General features: G+C 46.1%; 1 protein-coding gene across 2 annotated transcripts in view; it reads left to right on the top strand.

Moving 5' to 3' along the window:
• LOC147722897 (TGF-beta receptor type-1-like) overlaps positions 1-23,337 on the top strand; it is a 1,593,949-nt gene that overhangs the window by 976,804 nt on the left and 593,808 nt on the right. For both annotated transcript variants that reach the window (XM_086965305.1, XM_086965306.1), the window contains exon 6: positions 16,541-16,697. In XM_086965305.1, the coding sequence (XP_086821431.1) occupies positions 16,541-16,697 (157 nt within the window). The remainder of the gene's footprint in view (positions 1-16,540; positions 16,698-23,337) is intronic.

The following is a 23,337-nucleotide window of genomic DNA, read 5'->3' on the forward strand; positions in this document are numbered from 1 at the left end:
AAATGGCGACCTTGTCAACCTGACAGGGTTCCCATGCCCATCCCCGGATGCGTACGAGAGAGGCCAGAGGCTCCATTGCGAACACAAATAAAAGCGGCAAGAGTGGACAGCCTTGGCGGGTGCCCCTTTGGATGGGGCCTCCGAGAGCACGCCATTAATTAGGACCCGTGCTTTAGGGCTACAATACAGAACTCTGATGAAACGCCTGAATGGGAGGCCAAATCCCATCGCCTCCAGCACATCTTCTAGATAGCTCCAATCAACTGTATAAAAGGCCTTTTCAAAGTCAATGAAAAGCAGGGCCAAGTACGGGGTTAGCTGATGGCGATGTGCGTGGGTGAGGTGAAGGCAGCGTATGCAGTGCCGGGTACCACGGGCAGGCATGAAGCCCCTTTGGTCTGGATGGACCAAGTCGTGCAATAGGGGGGCGGAGGCGTTGAGCCAAGGCAGTAACAAAGATTTTCACCTCGAGGTTGATGAGGGAAATGGGGTCATAGTCTCTGCAGGAGAGGGAGGGCGGTTGAGTCTTAGGAAGAACCACAATAGTGGCTCGTCGGGCTCTGGGGGGGAAGGACCCTGTATCTACCACATGCTGGAACAGATCGGCCAGGTGTGGAACCAACAAGTCGCGATAGGTTGCATAGTATTCCTGAGGGTATCCATCCAGGCCCTGGCATCCTACCGGAGTGCAAGAGTGAAATGGCCCGTGTAACTCCTCCGGGATAAAGGGGAGATCCAGAGTCTCCGAGACTGCCTGGGGAAGACAGGGCAGTTGAGCCTTTGCCTCGGTCATGAGTTCGGCCAGGGAGGCCTCGGGAGGCCGGGTCGCATACAGTTAGGTATAATAGCCTGCAAAGGCTTCGGCGATAGCATGTGAGGGGAAATGATGAGCGCCGGCCGCTTCGCTTTGTCACCACAGCCGTATACACTTGCCACGAGGAACGCAATAACATTTTAGCTGATTCTAGAGAGATCTGACAGATATCCTCACGGAGCAGTGCGAGCTGTTGGGTGGAGCAAGCGTTTTCGGCAGAAGCCTTAGCTGATTCTAATTGTGCAGATTGGGCCTCGAGCTGTAGCAGGCAGGCGGTCTGGGCAGTGCGCTTTGCGTAGACCAAGCCTCTAGCCACGGCCCGTACAGTAGCCTTGCCAGCCTCCCACAGTATACCTGGAGAGGGAACCGATCCCTTGTTGATCAATAAGTATTGCTTCAGCTCTTGCCCGAGGGTCTCAACGAATTCCGCATCCTGCAGGAACGAGGCGTTCTTCCGCCAAATCGTGCGAATTCCCTCGGCGGCACGCCCGAGACTGAAGGAGACTGGGGAATGATCGGAGATACCTCGGGGAAGGATAGTAACACCCGACACCAACTGGCAATCGGTGGTCGGCAAAAGGAGCAAGTCAATATGGAAGTGGGTACAGTGAGCCGAGAAAGTGTGAGTGTATTGTTCTCGGCGGGGGTTCTATACCCTCCAGGCGTCTCAGAGACCCAGGGCAGAGGACCAATCAGGAAGGCGCTTAGCAGAGGAAAGGCAGGATGCAGAGGGAATACCTGTCGTGTCGCGAGAAGGCTGCATAACATCGTTGAAGCCGCCCCCAATGACCGTCAGACCCTGCGGGAAAGTCGAGAATAATAGTGTGAGGCATCGGAGGACAGAGGGTATTGTGGCGGGGGAATGTATGCCCACAGGAGATTGAGAAGACGACCCTCAATCCTACCAGTTAGGGCCACGTAGCCCCCTGTGTGTCAGTCCCCACCTGTATCAAAGTAAACCAGTGTGGAATCTTAATGTTGTACTTACCAGGTTCATTGGTCCACCCTTTGGACCATTACACAAGTGTCCTTTACAGTTTCTCTCTTTACAGGTTGCATTCCTCATTGCAATCACTTCATTAAGGAGAGTTGGTGAACTACAGGCATTAGCTTTAGAAGAACCCTTCTTTCAGCTCCATAAAGATAGAGTAGTTCTTTGCACCAATCCCAAATTCCTTCCAAAAGTGCTTTCTGCTTTCCATATTAGCTGTGTTCTTTCCTCAACCTGATTCGGTAGCAGAACAAGCTCTTCACACACTTTATGTAAAAAGAGCTTTTTTGTATTATGTTGAAAGAGCAAAGGATTTTCATAAAACAAAACAACTGTTTGTTTCATTTACACCACCTCACAAAGGCAATCCTATCTCCAAGTCCGGCATTTCAAGATGGATTGTTAAGTGCATTCAAACTTGCTATGAAAAAGCTAAAAGAACTTACTCTACACCCACTAGAGTGCATTCCATTCGCAAAATAGGGGCATCTACGGCCTTTTTAGGTAACATTCCAATTGCTGACATTTGAAAAGCAGCAACATGGTCTACACCACACACATTTGCCAAACACTATTGTGTGGCTGTACTAGCACGTCAACAAGCCATTGTAAGGCAGGCAGTGCTAAGAACACTTTACCAGACAACTGCAACATCTACTGGTTAGCCACCGCTTTGGGAGAATACTGCTATATAGTCAATGCAAAGCATGTGTATCCACAGCACACATGCCTCAAACAGATTGTTACTTAGCCAGTAAGCATCTGTTCTTGGCATGTTGGGCTGTAGATTCACATGCATGCACCCACCCTCCTCCCTGGGCACCTGTATTTCATGCAGTTCTCATTATTTACGTTCTCTACGCATGGACATCTCTTTACTTCAGTCACTTACTCCATTCTCACCTCTTGCTGAAAAACGATCTAACAATGGAGTTGATGCCCAACACACTATCACTGAAAGGAGGAGTCCCCTTACCTCGTGGCTCGAAAGACTTGTTTTGAAGAAAAACAACTTGCAAACATCCGGACCCAACACTAGATGGTAGGAATATGCAAAGCATGTGAATCTACAGCTCTGCATGCCAAGAACAGATACTCACTGGGTAAGTAACAATCCTTTTCCTACTTCTGAATAGATCCTATCTCCCAGGATGCTCTGCAGTACAACTTGTGAACTTTGTTCTGAAACCACATGCATCATTGCACCGTGAACTAAGGGACCAGTCCCTGGTGAACATTACAGCAGTTCCAGTTTCAGGAGGAATAGTATGTGACAGGGTATTGTATGATGTATATGGTCCTACTGAACGTTTGCAAATACCTTGTTTGTTTTAAATGTCTTTAAATTATATCATCTCTAGCACTTCTCTGATGGTTGGGACATTGTGACTGCACAATTAGCTTGCAGATCTAGAGCAATCAGCTGCATTTTCTAATGATGAATTGTATGATGTTACATCTAACGTTGGCTTTATGTTTAGTTATCAACATTATGGTCACCATTAGTTACACAAAAATCGTATCCCACATGCTGTTTACAATTACACTCAATGGGAAAACTGCCCTAGACCACCAAAAGGAAGTTCAAAAACATTTGAACAAATGTTTGCTTATTTTACTGGTTTTGACACATTAGATCCAGCCTCATTATAATTGGCTTGCTCCTACACCTGTGAGGAAACATTTGCTAATGAACACCAAACTGACACACTCTTCTTCCTTTATTTCCCAACTGTGTGTACAGGGTTTCAACTTTTGGGAAGACACCAAAGACACAAAATCTGTCTGGGGGACAAACGATTGTCAGGTTCAGAGAAGTGAGGTCTTGTTCTGAACATGCCCCATACCACATCAAATAATTTTCTAGAATAAAATTGTGTAACCTGGAATAGCCAAGAAGAAAGATTTGAACACACCTCGCGTTCCCGGGTTTGAGAATTGGCAGCATTTTACACAATACAGTGAGGATGTACTAGATACCGTGAGACGTAAAGGTTCTTTTAATTCATCAGATCCCAATTGGAAGGGACAGTTGGTTTGGCCTTAGGACACAAATGGCTGTCAATCTAGAATTCTGTGTAACACCGTAGGGTTTAGGATTAATAGGCCTGATCAGCAATATGTACTATCAGAACATTCTGGGGTGGGGGCATCATATAGTGTTGGGAAGTTGTGCTGTTAGTGCAATTACCATTATTCTTTCTGATGGCATGGATCTGAGGCATTTCTGTTGGGTCCCCGGAATCCATGTCAAAAGTGATTCTTGTAATGGATATACAGCGAGTTGTGGAAAATTTCCCTGCAGGAAGCCACTGAGAGACTGCACAACATCAAATGGGTTTACTTAGAAAAGGCTTTGGTTGTGGTTGACACTGGTATAACCACATTGGCATCCAGAATGTATTCACTGGGCAACATAGTGTCTTCTGCAATTGACCTAATACAGCAAGGCATTTCTATTTTACAACATGGACAATCACATCTCCGGTCCATTGTTATATTAAGCTGGATGCTTCAAACACTACGTTCTGGCCACGTACCATGGTGTTGCATCATTAGTACCGGTCTGTTCTCTGCACATGATCTAACCGAAAGACAGATGGTAATGGCACCTAGAGATGCAAAATATACCATGTTGCACATTGAAAAATTAGATTAATCACCTTTCACTATGGCTAAGACATCATCCACAGACTGGATAATCCATGATTACATCACCATACCGGTCACGACTTTCCAATCCCAGTATTGTTACAGTACCAACAGGTAGGCAGATAACGAAGAACTAGGGGGAGGTTATATGCATGAGTACTGGGAATTACCATTCAGGTTTAGATGCAGGAATGGGGACACCAAAGCTTTCCTCTTCTACTTTGCTTGCTGCATTACCGGACGTTCCTGCTGGGCTGCCCGCTGTGTGTGCTTCCTTGACTGCTCGCGGAACCCGCTTCGCGGGTCCCGCTTCGGGAGGAGGTGTGTCCCTGGTCTAAGCTGCTGTCACCTGTGAGCGTAGGGGCAGGGCAGGGCTGCGAGCGTGAGTGCGGGGACTCCATTGCCCAGGAGTCCCTGCTCGGCCAACTTGGAACACCTGGCCCGCTCTCCCTGCTAGCCACGCCCCCTGCGCTCATCACATCAATTAAGAACAGGAGCTATCCCCGCTGCGCGGGAGTGCGCTGGGAGAAGCCCGGGACAAGGGCGGGACCGTCTGTGGCCGTCAGGGGCCGAAGGAGGCTGGGCTGGGCCCACTCTCTGACATTGCGTCTTTAGATTTATTGTCATAATTTGTTCCTGTGTTTAGAGAATTCTGGTTTTTTGCTTACATAGTATTTTCCCTCTTAAAGTATACTGTCTGTTAAGTATGCCTTCCCCTCCAAATACCACTGCCCAAAGCTCCCCCCAGCCAGAGCCAGCAATCTTGGGTCCTTTAGATAAATACTTTAGTCGGGCAACCCAAGACATTGATAAAGAGATCGCTTTGGCGGAGAAACTCGCTGAGCGTAGGCTATCTATTGAACTCCTTAAAATTTCCTTGGAGAAACGGCCACCTCTGGGTTTCCCGGCATTGGTTCCTCCTCTATCATCCCTAACCCTGCCAGCTGTACTAGAAACGCCTTATGCTTTTTCCCAGTCATCTGGCCCATCGTCTGACTCTTCTGTGGGTGATGATAGGACCATTCTGGTCCTTACCTCGCCTACTATACCAACTGATTTATCTACTGGTGAGGTAAACACTGCCCAATCGAGTGCGTCACCTCACGTGGTTATTAACAAACCGTGCACCAAAAGGAAAAGAAGTGCTGCCCCGAAGAAATGCTATCTTCCCAAACATTGGAATAGGCTTGCGTCCCCCTTGCGAGCCTACTGGGGTTGGCTCTGACAGGGCCAAGATTGCTAAGGATGCAGTTATTCCGGATAGCCCTGTATCCAATCTTAGTGACCCTTCAGCGATGGGATTGGCTGAGACCCTACCCTCTGCTCCACCACTGCTCCTTAAGTTGGAGAGGCTGATGAGGTCTCTCCTGACTCCCATCGAGGAACGAGTCAAAAGACTAGCTGATCGATTAGACCATTTCGAGCAGGCTACTCTAGATAACTTCTTTTCTACTAAATCCCTAATTAAGTCTCACCCTAGGACGGGGGATAGTAACAATCTTCCAAAACCAAGTGGGCAGGTAAACAGTGTGTCCGCCGCTGAGCCTCCTCCCCCTGTAGTTACTATTACAAATAGGCCTTGGTCGCGGGACCAATCCCCAAGACTAATTTACATTTCTCGGACCACCCAAGTAGCAATACTCCTAAACATAAAAAGCAACCCGATACTGTAGCTATGGGTACCAAAGATAGCTCCAAAACTGGCAATTCTGTATTGAATAGTTCCCAACCCCCCCCCAAGCATTCCAACATCCCGTCCTGTTGTTCCTGCCCTTAGTCAGCCTGATACACTCCCTACGAGGGCACCCCGTAGGATACCTCCTATGAATTTCCCTCCAGATTCTTACCCTTTCGTAGCTATCCTCACTAACGTACCACCTTTGCAGGTTGGGCAAAGAGAATCTTTCCAGATGCTAAAAAACAAGGCAATGCACTGGTTAAAGACAAACAGACCATTGCCCAGGGAAGTGGACGGGTTGATTATTGGAGTAAGAAGGACAAACTGGATAGGCTGTACTCCTAAGCGCCTGGAGGGGGACTGTATAGTTGTCAATTTCCAAGATCCCAGGGTGGTACGTTTGATAACGAGGCAAAATTGGGGCATAAGTAGTGGTGGAATTGGTGTTGTTGATCTCACATTCTTCTATCCAAGATCAACAGGTATCCAATTTGGCACGGTCACTGAAGTAGGTTGTTATAACAATCTCCCCTCCCCAGGATTTGTTCCTTTCGCTGTACCCTTACAACGGGGAAACTATTGTAATGTACCAACGTATAATCGTTTTGAAGTGATGACAGATCCGGGGTGGGCCCACTGACCAAATTTTGATTATTCCATGAACAACTGGGAAAATATGAATCTTTGGGATACATGTGGGGAGCCTGTATTAACTCTTTTGACTGAAAATGTGGAATCAAATGAAATAAGAATTAGTTGGGAAACTGTGAATCTGAAGGCAACGTGTGGGGAGTTTATTTCAATTTCTGGGGAATCTGATAATGAGGATCTAATTACACTTAGTACTGTAGGCACCCAGGAGGTTGAGCACAATAATGAAGGTAAAAACAGAGATAGGGAGGGGTATGAAGGAATCCTAACAAGCCACTCTGGGATGTCCTCTGTAGGAGCAGTACCTATGGATGGCCCCTGTTTAGGGAAGTTGGTTTCATGGAACATCGCGGGGTTGAGTAGCAAGCTGGCATCCCAAAACTGGATAGACTTCATTAACGGTTTTGATGTATGTTTATTCCAGGAGACATGGGCCTGCGACCCTATATTTCTTCCTGGTTATCTAAATTTTGCAATCCCGGCTAGTAGAGGTGGCAGGGGTCGACCGATGGGGGGCCTTACAATTTGGATACGGCAACATTTACAAATAACAATCAAAGTGGTGGATTTGGGTTGTAAGGACATCCAAATGTTAAGAATAGCATCAGAAAACTGGGGAGGGATAGATATTTATAACATCTATGTCAGGGGTAGTACCATAGGGAATTCACCCATTTTAGAGGCTTTGTCCACTTTTCTGGAAATGCAGTCCTTGGGAAATAAAGTTGTAGTAGCTGGTGACCTAAACAGGACTTACGAACCGTTGGACAGCTCGGACGATCCCTTGGGGCAAGACGAGGATATGCAATGGGGCGTTCCAATATTAAATCTGGCTCCGGTCAAGCGGTGGACGAAAGACATATTACAACTGAATGCCATTTGTCTGGAACAAGGATTAAGAGTCTTAAATGGGAGAACGAAGAGCGATAGGGAAGGTGCCTGCACATTCGACAATGGTCGTAGCCAAAGTCGGATAGATTATGTCCTTTGTAGCCTTAATCTGTGGCAGTTGGTATGCGACATGAAAATTGAGGGCAGACTGGAGAGTGATCATAATCCTCTCTGTGTGACCCACAATTGGTGGCTGGCCACATCAGGGAATCCTCAATTGAGCGATGGACCAATGCCTATTATGGCCAACGACATGCGCAGACTTAACTGGCCGAGTGTATTGGCTAATGCAGAATCTATGGCTTTTCTAAGTTCTGAGGTGGATATTGCAATCACCGCTATGTAGGCGGCAAACCCTGTAATTCCAGGGTCTAGGGAAATAACTGACATACATGACAAGCTCTTTTCCCTTTTAAAACCGCACTTCCTGAGGCCACGCAAAACAAACAGGAAACAACCACCTAAACCAGCTAGGTGGTTCAACCATCAGTGCAGGGAAGCCAGGTTAAGCTTGGGAAGAGCAATTAGGAATAGGGACAGGGCAGCGATTAGTGGGGCTAGGAAGCACTACAAGGCTAGTATATCCCTAGCAAAAAAAATATGGGATGAAAAGCATTGGGTAGAACTAAAGGGGGCTTCGGGGGCTAAGGACTCGAGGTTATTGTGGAATATTGTTAAGTGGGGTAGAGGTGGAACTCCAGACAAACCCGACAATAATGTCGCTGAGGGTGCATGGGTGGATTATTTCAAACCCCAATATGCTGAGACTACCGAGTTTAAGGATGTGGAGCAATTTCAGCTGTATTCCCTATTGGGAATTTATTTACCCCTAAAGAAACCGAGGTCGCAATATGCACTGCCCCCGGGGTAAGGGCCCTGGGTCTAGATGGGATACCCTCTGATGTTTTTATAAACGACAAGGCGAGGTGGGCCAGGTATGTATTCCTTATGGGAAATGCTATCGCGAAGGGAACGGCTGTCCCTGAACTATGGAAGGGAGCAACCATCATACCCATATATTTAAAAGGGGATCGGTCCCTCCCGGCCAATTACAGGCCGATAAGCTTGATTGCCACCGTCCAAAAAGTGGTAGGGAGAATGGTGGTCAATCAACTAATGGATTGGGTTGATGAGAACAATGCCCTGTCCCCTTATCAGGCTGGGTTTCGGCGTGCTACAAGTACAGTCGACCAGGTGTTTCGCTTTGCTCTGCTGCAGTGGGGGACGGTGTTGCTTGGCGAGGGCAGCCTGTATGTTGCCTTTGTTGACCTGCGGGCTGCCTTCGACCTGGTCCCAAGGAGAAAGCTCTGGGCAGTTCTGAGCGAAATTGGTCTTCCGGCTGAGTTACTTACCCTGATAATGAGGTTGCATGAAAGTAACTTAGCCAAAGTCCAATGGGGGTATGAATGGTGAATCATCTGCCGACTTCCCGATTGAACGCGGAGTACGACAGGGGTGTGCAATGGCCCCCCTGCTTTTTTCCCTATTTGTTAATGGGATAGTGGCTCGGATGCTGGAAGCCAGTGTCGACGCACCTTCGTTGGCGGGCCTCAGGGTTCCGATCCTGATGTTCGCCGACGATACGTTGATTCTATCTAAAACGCCGGCTGGCCTGCAGCGAGCTCTAAACATTTTCGACCTTTTCTGCGGGGAGCATGGCCTGGAAGTCAACGTGGCCAAGACCAAGCTGATGGCTTTTACATCAAAACGTAGACCCCGGCTAAAAATACTCTTGAATAACTGTCAGCTTGAGGTGGTTACTGTATTTACCTATCTTGGGATACAGATAGCAAATAATTGAAGATGGTCCCAGCATATAGAAAAGGCGGTTTTGAGGCACCAACAGTTATAGGGGGCGCTTAGGGTGGAACACAAAAAGTCGAAATCCAAGCCTATAAAACCCGTCTTGGCTGTATATGATGCCAAGGCTCTTGGGTCTGCCCTCTACGAGGCTGAGCTGTGGGTATTTGGGAATCTCCTCCCCTTGCAGATATCTGAGAATAGGTTCCTTAGGGGAATCACAGGACTCCCGCAGAGTACACCATTAATCCCACTTGGTCTTGATTTAGGGAGAAGATCAGTTAGCAGCCAAGCGAGGTTGCGCCCGATTCTCTATTGGAGACGCCTCTGGACTACCCCGGAGATCCGGCATTATGCAGAGGGGTTTCTGGCCATAATTAAAGCTGACACTTTTCACAAGATAGTCTGGTTAAAAAATCTCAGGACTGCATTAGGAGATCTTGGCCTCTCTAATCTATGGGACAATCCATCTGGGGAACCCTTCCCAAGCAAAAATATGATTAAAGGCTTATATTGGGATTGGGTAGATGGAAGACTCTGGAGTAAAACGAGATCTGACATAATGACGGGGCGTTTCTTTGACGTCAAATTGTATCCTGCATTGGAACCATATTGGGACAGCATCACCAACCCAGGGGATAGGAAGCTTTTCTTCCAGTTAAGATTAGGTGCCCTTCCTCTAAGATCATTGACAGGCAGGTGGAGGAGTTCCACCACCTCTTGCTGCCCAGTCTGTGGTGCAGCAGACGAAAGTATAGGCCACTTTCTATTCTCATGCAAAGCTTACGCCACCCCGAGAAGAGTCTGGTTAGCTCCTGTCTGTAGAAATCTAGGGACATCTAGGGGTGTAGAGGGACTACGAATACTCTGTACCACCACTGATATGCCTATTGTTCTAGGAACATCAAAGTATTTGGGGTGGGCATGGTCCATTAGACGGAGGGTAATCTCTACTAATATAAATTGATTGGAGTACTTTTTTGTGGTTCTCGTGCAATCATACATCAAAGATTTTTATTGTTTATGTCTGTACAATTGTTTTAAAATCTTGTATAATTAGGAAAAATCTTTTTTAAATGATGTATTTTAAATGTATGTTTGTGCTTTTATGAGTATAATTCTCGAATAAAGCTTTGATGATGCTTTCCTTAGTGGTTCCGACTGTGAGGATGTTTTAAGCAGGTCCTTAGTCTGAAAAGACATTTCTCTTCATGGGGCATGTAATGCTTCAGTTGTGAACTTGACCTGTTATCTGAAGGGTTCCCCAGCTGCTGTGATTCATCCAGTCTTCAATCTACTCTCAGATGGAGCTATTTGATGCTTCATAATCTATGTTGCTGTGGAATGGAACCAGGCTTTGCTTATCTAGTAACAGTTAATTCCATAGTCACTTGTTGCACACAAGTACCGTTTCCACCTGCCCGCACAGTTAGGGAGACAACGATATGGCCTTCGATTAATGTTTCCAACATATGCTTTGATTCTCTGAGCAAACTGAAAACCATGCTTTTTCAAAAAGATGTGGCCTTAACTTCTGCCAGAGAGAAGTTTGATCTCCAGGTTGCAAGGTTCTCATCTGAGATAAAGATAATACACCACACTAACTTCCACCTGCTTCTTGGGGAGCTGGTTCACCATATCTTTAGTATGTCTTATACAAAGGCAATATTGAACTTTTTTAAATGTATCAGCTTTGGACTTGTTAGCACCTTTCAGACGTATTTCATTATACCACCTTCTATGCACTCAGTGTTGGGAAGTGTTTTTGGAGAGCTTCCGCTTGTCCTGCTACTTGTGGCCGGAATCCTGATTTTAATTTTTCTGCTCCACCATGGACGTCCCAGTTCAATCTGGAATGGAGACAGCACTGCTTGTGCTGCAAAGCTGTGAGCAAATGCCACACTGCTTTGCACACCTCTGCTTCGAGAACTGAATGAGCACTGGTTCTTGTCCTTCAGGCCTGTTTGGCTTCACTGCATGCAGCCTGTATTCCGCTGCCTGCTTTGCAGCCACAAATGCATATTAGATCTATGCCTAGGATCACAATCGGTTGCACCACTAGACATTGAAGCACTGATAAACCCCTTGAAGGCCCGTGGGTATTGTCAACAGTGTATTCCTTTGCTGATGAATGCATTCTTCGAGCCACCCTGGGGAGCTTTGGCTCCTAGTGAAATGGACACTGGCTCTAGGATGTGCTTACAGAATGCAGTACCTCTCTCAGTGGCTGCTCTGGGAACTGGATGGAATCTCCTTTGCTCCATAAACATGCTTCGAGTTGTGCCTCTGCGAAGGTGGTCTGCTGTTGTGGGCAACAGCAATGTTGCGTCTACCTCTCGTATCACTTAAATATTTGGCTTTTTCCGTTTGGTGGGAAGCATTTGGACTGTTTTTTAAACTAAATGAATCAGAACAGCTTTTGCTTTATTTTTATAGGCCCAATGGCTTTCTGAGTGCCTGGGATTTCAAATAGTATAATGAAGTTTTTAAGGCTTTTTAAGAATATTTGTAAGCTTGCTTTTAGATGGTGTTAAAGGTGGATTTAGACCTTTTTCAATCCAATTTAATTATGGCCTGCTGACTTTAAGATAGCTTTTATATATTGACCCTTAATATGAGGATAGTGTGTTATGTGCCCTGGTTAGGCCCATGTAGGGAAGCAGCTCATTCCTTACATTGTCCTATTTTTCACAATAACATTTCTGCCGCGACCTTTTGCACATATTTGCGTGCACGACAATGTTGGGTTAGTTTCTCTGAAACTACTTTGTTTACACCTCTAGTTTTGCACAGCATTATTATAATGCCGCCATCATTATGTGCAAGGCCCTTCTACTCACAATGTACAAATGTTGTTCTAGCTTCATGAGGCGACAGGGCTATTTCTACATATCCATAACATCATTAATCTATACGCACATGGCAAGACTGCTTTCAATTATAAATAAAGAGCATCCCCAAAGTTTAGCAGAGGAGGCACTTTGGCTGACACCTATGGTCCCTGCATGCTGAGACTTCACCATGCAGCGGTCTGACATTTCCGTGAGGGGTGTCAAGTTTGTGACAAGGACGGTGACCTACATTCTCTCCCGCCAAGTAATGGGGTTGGATCATGCCTTGGGCGGATTCTTGGATATACACCTACACACACCGTAGGTACATTCAGAGTAGGGTTTACATCTACTATTTACACTTTTGGTGCTTGTATTCTATACAAGAATAACGTTGTTTCAATAAATATATTGAAAATGTCCCGGTGTGTATTCTGTATATTTCGCTGAGCACCAGTATGCACCAATTGACTGAGTGAAAGATTCTGATCTGTTTCCGCGATCCCTGAGGGGTCAGGGTTGTCGTGTTCAGTGGTTGCCAGAAACCATTAGCTCCCTGGTGAGGATAGGGGGGGTTACAGTGGCACTGTGAGCTAGCTGGTCTTTAGGCCAACATATTCTACTTGGGTGCCCGTAATCAGTCAAGGCACCTCACCCAAAGTTTGCTGTCCAACAAACGTGCAGGTCTTACGCATTAGTGGGAACTACACAACAGAGTGCCCCTCTGCTGTGCCACTCCACTCGGCTCTATGCCACTTTACTGTGCGCACTCCACTCGATTCTACTCTATGCCCCTCCACTCTACTCTTCTCTATGCCCCTCTACTCCACACCACCATCTTTTAGCTATGCTGAATAGAAGTCATGTTTCTGTATAACATGGCTGTAATACATTGGCAAAGCCAATAGCTCTCATACTGGCAACACCTATTGGCTTTGCCAATGCTTGTTTTCTGTGTCTTTAAAAAAAAATACCTATGGGAATTAACACGGAAAAACTTGCGCCACCCTCCTTTTTTCTTGGGACCCCGCTTGACTGAGCACCCCAAAGCTCACCATAAAGTAGCTGAGCGCATGAGCTCTTTTTGAATTTTTTTAATTAAAGTTTTCTGAAACATTTTCAAACAGCAGTTATTACCAAAACAAAAAATACATATCCCATGGAAAACCTGATCTAACTATTACGAAACAGTGGTAACGGCAACTGTGTAATATGTATGTATATGTTGGTGTGTGTATATATAAGTAGAAACGTCTTGAGTAAGTCCTGATGTCCCTCCCTCAACAATGGTTATAAATAGTATATTTAACTCTGTGCTTCTGCAATCTGCATGTATGGTTTATGGCATACGGTCTGTTCAGTGCATTACATATAAAGATGTGTTTAGGAAGAACCACAGCACAGTCTCACTGCATAGGTCCTTAATCTAAAGAGGAATGAAGATCCAGATAATAACGATCCAGATGCTTCACGATCATAACATAGAATTATTTTAGGAATGAGAGGGTTGAGATGTTACTCCTGTTGTTTTCTTGTCCCCAAGAAAGATATTGGTCTTGGTTCTATTCTGTGCCTTTGCTCCTAAAGGTTGTCCTCTACAAAGAGAAGTTCACAATTCTTTTCCATGCAAACATTCTTTTGACTTTGGAACTGGAAAACTGCATGTTATCCTCAGACTTGTTAGCATATTTTGATTTTCTGATTATTCAGTCGCACAGGAGGTGTCAGTGTTTTGAAGTGGGCGCCACCCATTACCAATTGCAGTCCTCCCTTTCGAGATAACATCAGCTCCAAGCGATCGTCAGTGGCTGAGATCAGTTAACGCATCGCATCACTTTATTGTTTGCTGCAAGAATAAAAGGTGGCACTGCTAAAAGTAGCCCCAAGTCCTGGATCAAAAGTGAGAACACCTGCAAATCAAAATCACCAAGCCACAAATAACATTCCCTATACAACAAAATCCCACTATCTCCCTCATGGTGACCTGATGTCTTGGAACCTGTTTATGGACACAGTCCTGATACTTCAGTCTTGGGATCATTAAAAGATCCTAATGGTTCAATTGCCTGGTGATGAGGACACTTTCAAATTAGTGGGCCCTTTCCCACTGTGCCCAAAGGTTTTCTTTCCTGTAGAGACTTGTCTCATAACCTATTTATTGCTATAGAGATTTTCTAGTGGTACTTTATGGTAGGACTAGTCCCAACTGACCACATCTGAAAAAAGGGAATATGACTTAATCTGGTCATTTTTTCAGATTCATTAGAGCTTTAGCGATGGGCCTAAGTGTTCTGTATTTAGGTTTCCTTCTCTAACCAGGGAAACTGATCCACATGCAATGGGTGTAAAGACAGACTTGCTCCTTTGGGGCTGAGAAGAGGTAGATATAGGCACTCTTTGTTCACAGGGCAGGTAAGGGTGATGTTAACTCACTGTCTTTGATGTTGAAGGTGCAGGCCCTCCACTCTTTCGATGGTCTTTTTTTCCTGTTGATCAGTTCTGCTGGGTTGCCGAAGCAAGTCCTTGATATACTCAGTTCCTGAAGCTGTCTGTGTGCCAGTCCTTCCAGTAGGTGTGCATTATGCTATCTTGGGGTAATGCTAAACCAACCTAGAGGACATAGTAACATGTTCTTAGGCACCCGCTATAATGCAGCAAAGAAACAATTAGTTATAGATTCCTTACCTTAGAATTACCCCCAGGCGTCAGACTGGATCCGGAAAGTTTTTGGTCAGCAGGACACCTGCGCGTCGGAAGGTGGCGCCGGATGACTCCGCGTTCGTCATCGGCGTCGTGATCTCTGGGATGACGTCACGGTAGGTACATAGACGCCGCCGTCGCACGCTGTCAGTTCTTTCTTTATCAGCGTCAGCAAGCGTAGATCCAGAGAGAGCGGTACCTCCAGTCACTTTTTGACTGACTTTTTCTTAACTTTTGTCAACTTCGTTTTTTGAGTCCATCAACTCCTGGTGCACGAGGGATGCCCTGCTTCAACGCTAGCGGTTCCTGTAACTGACTGATGTCGGTGGCGGGTCCCCACATCGTGTGCCTCTACTGTCTGGACCGCGCCCACGACCCCAAGTCATGCTCAGACTGCCGGACCATGGCCTGAAGGCTTTGCGGGAGCGGTCCTGAAAGGTCCTCGAGGCCTGGCAGTCGGCTCCGCGTTGCTCATGTTCCCGTAAGAGGTCGAGGGACCGATCGCAGAGCCACCACCATTCTCCATCGAAGTCTTCGCACTCTGGGTCAGGTCGAAGCACAAAAAGTTCTTCAAGGCGCTTGTATTTCGTGTTTTTTGAGGGAAGTGCATGTACTATATAGACAGTCCACTCGCACAGACACCTCCTTAGGGAAGTAGTTCTTGGAAAACACAGGGAATTTCCTTGGGTCATCTAATATTCCTACTTCCATTTTTGAAGGGGGCTGGCTTCAAGGTGATTGAGCTTGTGACACAAAAGAAACACTATTTAGTTTACCGTTCTGGGAAACTTTCAATTTTTAAATACCTTATTTGTATCCCCATTGCATAACTTGGAAAAGGCACCTGGCACGGAGTCTTCTATGGATTCTATTGCATTTCTCTGCATGTCAACTCTATTCCTTTGCAAAAGACTTTCCAATGGGACTATTTCTATCCTACAAAGTCAGATCTAGGGTAGCGCACATTTTGTAAGGCATTTACTTGGTCTAATTAATTTGCTTGTTATGACTCCCAACACTTGAACCATGTGTTTCTCAATCAGTGGCACTTTGAAGTTTGCCTGTTTATAGTGGATGGATGGAGCTGCATGTTATAGAAATGTCTCAACTGGGTCCTTTCAATCTCTCCCAGAACAGAATTGTGTAGTTGAGCTTTATTTCCTTTGCATTCTTGATAAAAAAATAAACCTAAAGCTTAGACTAAGGCAATTTCTTGCCGGATATGTATTCTCTAGTAGTGCAAGCTGGGCAGACAAATATTTCTTCTACCTTCTCACAAGTACTATTCAATAAATGATAAATGGTATCTCGCTCTTCACATAATTCATCCTGCTTTGTGATCTGTCATTTCTGTGTTGACCCAAATATCAGACCGTAAATATGTTTTTCCATTTTTACTAGGTAATTTGACTCGCTGCTGGATCTGTGGGTTATAGCATTAATACGAATGTTCACATGATCCTAAATATGTCACTAACCAACGTTTTCTTTTATTAATATAGCAGTGTTTGTTGTTTTCTTTGATGCAACAGGAAAACCAGCAATTGCACACAGAGATTTGAAGTCCAAGAACATACTTGTCAAAAAGAATGGAACATGCTGTATTGCTGATTTGGGATTGGCGGTGAGGCATGATTCAGCTACTGACACAATTGACATTGCCCCAAATCACAGAGTGGGAACCAAGAGGTATTTATAGCAGCATCAACATTTTCATAACCATTTTCGTTTTCTCTTCACTATCATGTTTTTGGAAAAAGGAGCTTATTTTAGATTAACGTGCTGTGCGTTTATCTGTTATTTAGTGGTTGGGTACTTAACTAATCCTTGAAATTTCACTCATCAGATGATTAACATGGCTGGAATGAATGTGACTTCTGACTATTTTAAAACAAAGTCCAAAATGCCCCAATATGTTTCCTATCTTCTGCTTTCCATCCTCTGGTTATGAAGCAGGAAAATGATTGGATATTGAACATTATTGTAAATCAAATCAGAAAATGTGGGCAGTATGAGAGACTGAAAAATCTTCAATAACTGATGAAGAACCCAGTGCTCTTGATTACCCTATAAGATTGACTGGTATATCAGATAGATGTTCCCAAATCTTCGTTCACAGGAGACTTAGATTATATAGAATGATTTAATTTACTCTATATATTTCCTGACATTTCTCTCAGTTTTTGGCTATGGGCAGAACTTAATTTAGATCATTCTGTGTGTTTCATCACGAGTATCCATGGAAGAGGTATGCAGGTTGTCTCTTATAAGACCAGAAAGTAAAGGGGTGTTGAACACGGTTATCAACCTTAGCTGAAGGCTTTTAAAAACACAACAAATGCTGGGCTTTACCATTGCTTTGAAAGCTGATGCCCTTAATCAGCAGGCACCCATCTGGGCCCTGATTTTACCTCTTGTAACAATAGACTGGATGTTAAAATGTAGCAGTGCAAAAATTCTACGAATCAGAAACCAAAGAACAGGAGGAACCATTTATTATGTATCTCCTACTTTTGGCCTGAACAATTTGTTCCTGAAGAAACCTAGGGAGCCATACAGCCCAGTGATTTCAGAGCAACAGATGACAAAACCTAAAGGTTGTCAACACCCTGGCTTCAAAGACTATTGATGTGGAAAAACCAAACCAAAAGTTTACCTCTTTTAAGAAAGTCTGTGACAGACCTCTTCAGCCCAATCCAAGGATAGCTGCAAGACACACACTACAAGATAAGACTCAACTTCTGAGAATGTGACCAGAACCCAAGAAAAACATTATGTTGAAAGCCCCTCAAAGGAAGTTGTGCAACCTTGATGTTGAAATTGAAACTAAAACGTACAGCGCTGCAAAGACAGCAAAATATTCAGATTCCAATAAACCACCATTCCTGGAAACAATCTTTGGAGGAAGCAATTAACACTCTGCTTCTTATAGTTACCCCCACTTTTTGCTGATGTATCACTGTTTTTCGACTTAGACTGACTGGGACCCTGCTATCCAGGACCCCACTCTAGCTGCTTTCTCCTCTAAATTGAGTCCAAGTACTTTAGTTACACTCCAGATTGGATACCGGGGTACCCTTATCAGCCCCTAGTATATGGTACACCATGTACCCAGGGCATAGGTACCCCAGAGGCCTCCCAGGGGCTGCAGCTTTTATTATGCCACCCCTGAGAGACCATTCAAACGGACACCACAGGACTACTACTGCAACCTGTGTAATGTGGTACATTCACCCCTTACTTAGATATAGGTTCACTATATCTATTCTAAATCACTGCACATATGAACCCATCAGTCACCCCTATGGCAGGCCTTATCAATCCTGAAGGCAGGGTGCTGGGTTTATGTGATAGGGTGCACCTGCATGAGCAGAGCCTCTCTGCAGCCTTAGGAATCTATTTTCCAGGTTTTTTTTCTGATGCAGCCAACCATATATATTTAAGTGCATTATAGCCTTGTGGTAAATGCTAACTTTAAAGTGGCTGCTTAGAAACATGTTGTGTTTGATGTCAAACACCTTGGAATCATACCTCCCCGCCAGTAACTGGCGGGAGAGGTATGATTCCACCCTCTTAGAGGGACTTATGTGACACACCGGTACATCCGGTACCAGCTTTCTCGACCTGGGCATCACAAAATGGATGCTGCCAGCCACAGACACAAGTCTGCCCTCCTGCTGCTGAGCTGAGCACGAGCAGGGGAAGGCTTAACAATAGGTTTCCTGTCACAGGGATGTGTGACAGCCTCCCAGACAGGATTTAGTGTATTGGGGCTGGGTGGGTACACTCTGAGAGTGTCTGAAAGTCTGCACTGGTGCCACATTTGGTGTCCCTGTGCGTAGTCCAGCACAGACCGGTTGCAGGAGCCTTTTGCTCCTGCTCTGGCGCGAAACTGGACAAAGGACATGGGTGTAGCCACCCCTCTGTCCCGACCCTCCCATTGGTGGGTCCCCAGAGTTTGTACAACCCCTTCCTTGGGTATAAAGTAGGAACCCTGACTACAGGACTTTAGATTTTACCTGGTCTAAACTGTGCAAGCAGAAACTAAGTACTTTGACGATCTACTCTTCGCTGGACGACAGAAGAATCTCCCTTGGAGTAAAGGAGTTACTCCCCTGCAGCAGCATGCACCTTAGCGCATCTGATCGGTTTGCATCTCCTGAGCTCCTGGGGACCACGAAGATTTCTCCAACACACTAGGTGGGTTCCCGAGCGTCTCTCAGGTTGATCTGACCTCTCAGCAATTCTGAGACCAGTATCCTCCCTCGTGTGGACCGTGCAACTTGAACCCCCGTGCACCGTGTACTTTTGCAGCAGCATATGATTTTTGGTGATCCCTGAGGCTGTGCTTTGCGTTACCCCGAGCAGTATTTCCTCGAAGATTTTCTGGCCTACACTCCACGAGTGTTCCGTAGGCTGGTATTTCGTGATTCAGCTCGAGGTCCCTCCGTGATCCCTGGTCCGTTGGCCTGTGAGTCCCTGTGAAGGTAACTTTGGGTTTCCTTGGGCTTCCCTGGTTGCTCCAGGCGTGCCCTGACTCTCCATTGCTTGGAGAGTCCCCAGGACCTTGCTGGTCCTCACCACTCACCATAACCTGTTTCCTCTGCCCGCGTGGGTTGCTGTTGCCAAGGCTTGTTGGTGTTCAATCCGGACACTGACCCCCAGCACTCGACACTGGGGGTAAAGAAGAGCAAAATTGCACCGGGTTTTGTGCCTGTTGAATTTGAGAGAGCAAACCAGGAGCTAATGACTAAACTCACACTGTAATTCTGTTGAAATATTCTAATATTTTATTACTTTTTATACCGATAGAATCACGGATTCCAGTTCTCTACTTTGTCTATTCTTTTTAAGTCAATATACGAGTACATGAATACAGACTTCCTGAAGAAGGCTCACGCTGAAACGCGTTGAAATGGGAATGCACTTCTGTATTTTATAAATTATGTGAACTGTCTGTTATTTTGCATACACATTATTATATGTATTGGTTTTTGTATGTACTATTTATAATGAGACAAAACAAACATTCTCTATAAAAAAAGATGATATAAAAAGTAATAAAATATTAGAATATATCAGCACAATTACAGTGTGAGTTTAGTCATTAGCTCCTGGTTTTCTCTCTCAAATTCAACAGGCACAAAACCTGGTGCAATTTTGCTCTTCTTTACCCCCAGTGTTGTTTCCTTGCCAGGGTCCATCCCATTAGGCAGGGGCCCCTTTCTTGCAACCCCAGCACTCGACAGCCTTTGTGGGACAGCTCACCTCCGGACTTTGTTCGCAGTCGACGTCTCCTGGACCCCGTGGCTGTAGAGTCAAGCATCCTATCTTCTCACTTGAAGCACTCGACATCGGTGGGTGTCTACCGAGCCCCTGGTCACCCTGAAGTGACACAGACTCTCTCCCCTCTGAATTCAGGTTATTTTCACCTCGGATTCAGGCTTGGATTCCACCGGACACTTCATCTACCCGGCAGCAGCACTTCTTCGCATCACGCCATTGAAAACTACGCGGGTGTAGGACAGTAGGGTCTGTTTCCTATGGTCACCCCAATTTTTGCTTTTTGCCTCACTGGTTTTCGACATAATGTGGCTGTGGGCCTGCTAATCAGACCCACAGCCTGCTGTTCTCTCTCTAAATTCACATCCATGTACTATACGTACATCACCAATTGGGATTGTGTCACCTTGTCAGCCCCTTTCAGTGTACTATAGGTACCCAGGGCATAGGTGCATCCAAGGCCTACCAGGGGCTGCAGCATATCTTTTGGCACCCCCGGCTGGCCATCCAAACAGACACAACTGGCTGATCACTCAGCTGGGGCAAGGTTGTGTAATCACCCCTTGCTTAGATATAGTATATATATATATGTCTAAACCTATATCTGGACACATATACACCTATAAGTCACTCCTATGGCAGGCCTTAACAATCCTGGAGGCAGAGTGCTTTGTTTTATGTGAGATGGTGCTCTAGCATGAGCTGAGCCTGTCTGCAGCTTTCGGAACCATGTCCTTATAGCTGTTCCAGGGTATTGCCATACCATGTACTCTTAAGTGCATTATAATCCTCGCGGTTATTGGTAACTTTGGTTTGGCTTTATCAAAACATGTCGTGCAAGGTGTCATACACTTTGGAATACTACCCCCTCGCCAGTTCTGGCGACGGGGGTAGCATTTCACCCTTCTAGAGGGAGAAGACATGTTACTTTACTTAAACGCGGTTAAAACTAGCCAGACCCCCAGCATCACAAAATGGATGCTGCTGCCACAGACACAAGTCTGGCCTCCTGCTGCTGACCGAAACTCCGGCAGGGCAGGCCTGGACAAATGGTATACTGTCACAGGGAGGTGTTACACCACCCCGGACAGGAGATAGTGGATTGAGGCAGGCAGGGCGAGTGAAACTAGACACTGCCTGGGGCGCACAAGGCTCCCCATGCATAGCCAAGTTCAAACCTGTGCTGGGGCACTCCAGCCCCAGCTCTGGCGCAAAACTGGACAAAGGGAAAGGAGGGACCTAGCAGGTAATCCAGCCCCTTGATTTGGAATAAAGGTAGGAGCTGTGTCCATAGACTTTAGTTAATCCTGACTGAAACTTTGAAACGAAACTCTGGACCCTTCGACATCCCACTCGACGTGGAAGACTGAAGAATCTCCCTTGTGGTCAAGGAGTGACCACCCTGTGCAAACAGGCACCATCCAGCACCCAACGGTTTGCTTTGTTGCAGCTCCCGCCGGAGCTCGAGGGACAGAGATCGACAAGAACCGGATTCCCAGACAACCAACAGCCCGATCCACAGCCACAGCAAAGCTGAGACCCGTGGAGGCGACGTGAGACGTGGGACCGGCCATCTTGAAAAGACTGCGAAGTGCTTGCCGTGCAGCTCCCGAGGCACCCTCGAAGCTGTGCATTGGGGACTGAGAAGCCCCAGCCCTGAGCAGCGTGTGCACCGAAGATCACCCCTCCACACTCATCGAGTGCTGCGTGGTGCCCTTTTGCATTTTCCTGCTCGACTCGTCTGTCCGGTCACATGCCCGTTGGCTAGTGGCCTCTACGACGACGAACCTTTGAATTTACTCTGCTAGTCTGTTTGCTCCAGACTGGCCCTCGCTCCCCTGAAAAGGAGCAACCGCTCTGACCTTGCTGGTCCGAGATGCGATCTTCAAATCCTGCGTGGGTTGCCTTTGCCAAGGCCTGTTGACTCCAATCCGGAAGCCAACACCGCCGACAGCGAGAGCCTTCGTGGGTGAGTCTGTGTTCCACTCCTGGTCATCGTCGATGCCCCCGAGTCCACGTGGCAGCGGAGACCAGCTTCTCGACAACCACCTGATTGCGCCCGACATCGCCTGGTTCCTTCCTGGTTCCATCCTCGTCACTGGCTAGTGACCCAGACTCTGTCCCCTCTGCTTTCAGGTACTCTACATCTTCGATCCACCCTTGGATCCAACCGGACTCTTCTCTCCTGGCCGCCTGCAGCATCTTCATCTCCAGGCTCCATAGAACTCCACAACGAAACCCGACACACTTTGGCACCTATGCACCCGCTTCCTGTGGGTGAGGTAACGATCAAACACCGGTGCTCCTGTAGTGGTTTACACCTCTAGTGTCCTAGTTTAAAGTGGCTAAATTCTAGTCCAGTCGGAAGACCTCCAAAACAGTAACTTTTTAACTTGTACGCACCATTGATTTTGCATTGGTGCATGCGTGTGCTTTAGGCACTGCACCCGAATCCCGCGGGCTACTCCTATTCATCATTAAGGTTTGCTTGGACTGGTACAAGTTGCCCACTTTAATTAGTGGACAGCATATACCAGGCGATCTTCTCACACTTGATACCTATTTTTTCACTCTTTATATTTTACCAGATGAATTGATATATGCCCGGTACACAATGAAAAACCGCTGCAAGACACAGCTCAGTTATTGGCTCTGGGTTCCTGATGAACCTACAAGCCCTATATATCCTCACAACCAGAAGGGTGCAGTGGATGGAACGGTATATTGCTTTAAGCAAATCTTTCATACTTAAAAGAAATTACAGTTGAAAACGTTGCCACATATGGCTGTTTTTTTCAACTCATTTTCAATATTTCTTATTATCAACTATTAGTTTCTATAAAAAAAAAAAAAAAACTTAACCCCTTCACTGCTTGGCATCCCCCCCTCCCCTGGGGGGACCCAGAAAGTACCCAAAATACAGCAAATGTATTTTTGGGGGTTGGGGGGGGGGGGGAGGGGCTGCAAATGAAAGCGTCTGGGGTTTTCCCTGCAAATGTTATCAAAAAAGGGTTTGTCGGGCTGAAATCACCATTTCACTAGCTTT

The sequence above is a fragment of the Lissotriton vulgaris genome, chromosome 4_1 (assembly GCF_964263255.1).
Source record: "Lissotriton vulgaris chromosome 4_1, aLisVul1.2, whole genome shotgun sequence".
In the NCBI taxonomy this organism is placed as follows: Eukaryota; Metazoa; Chordata; class Amphibia; order Caudata; family Salamandridae; genus Lissotriton; species Lissotriton vulgaris.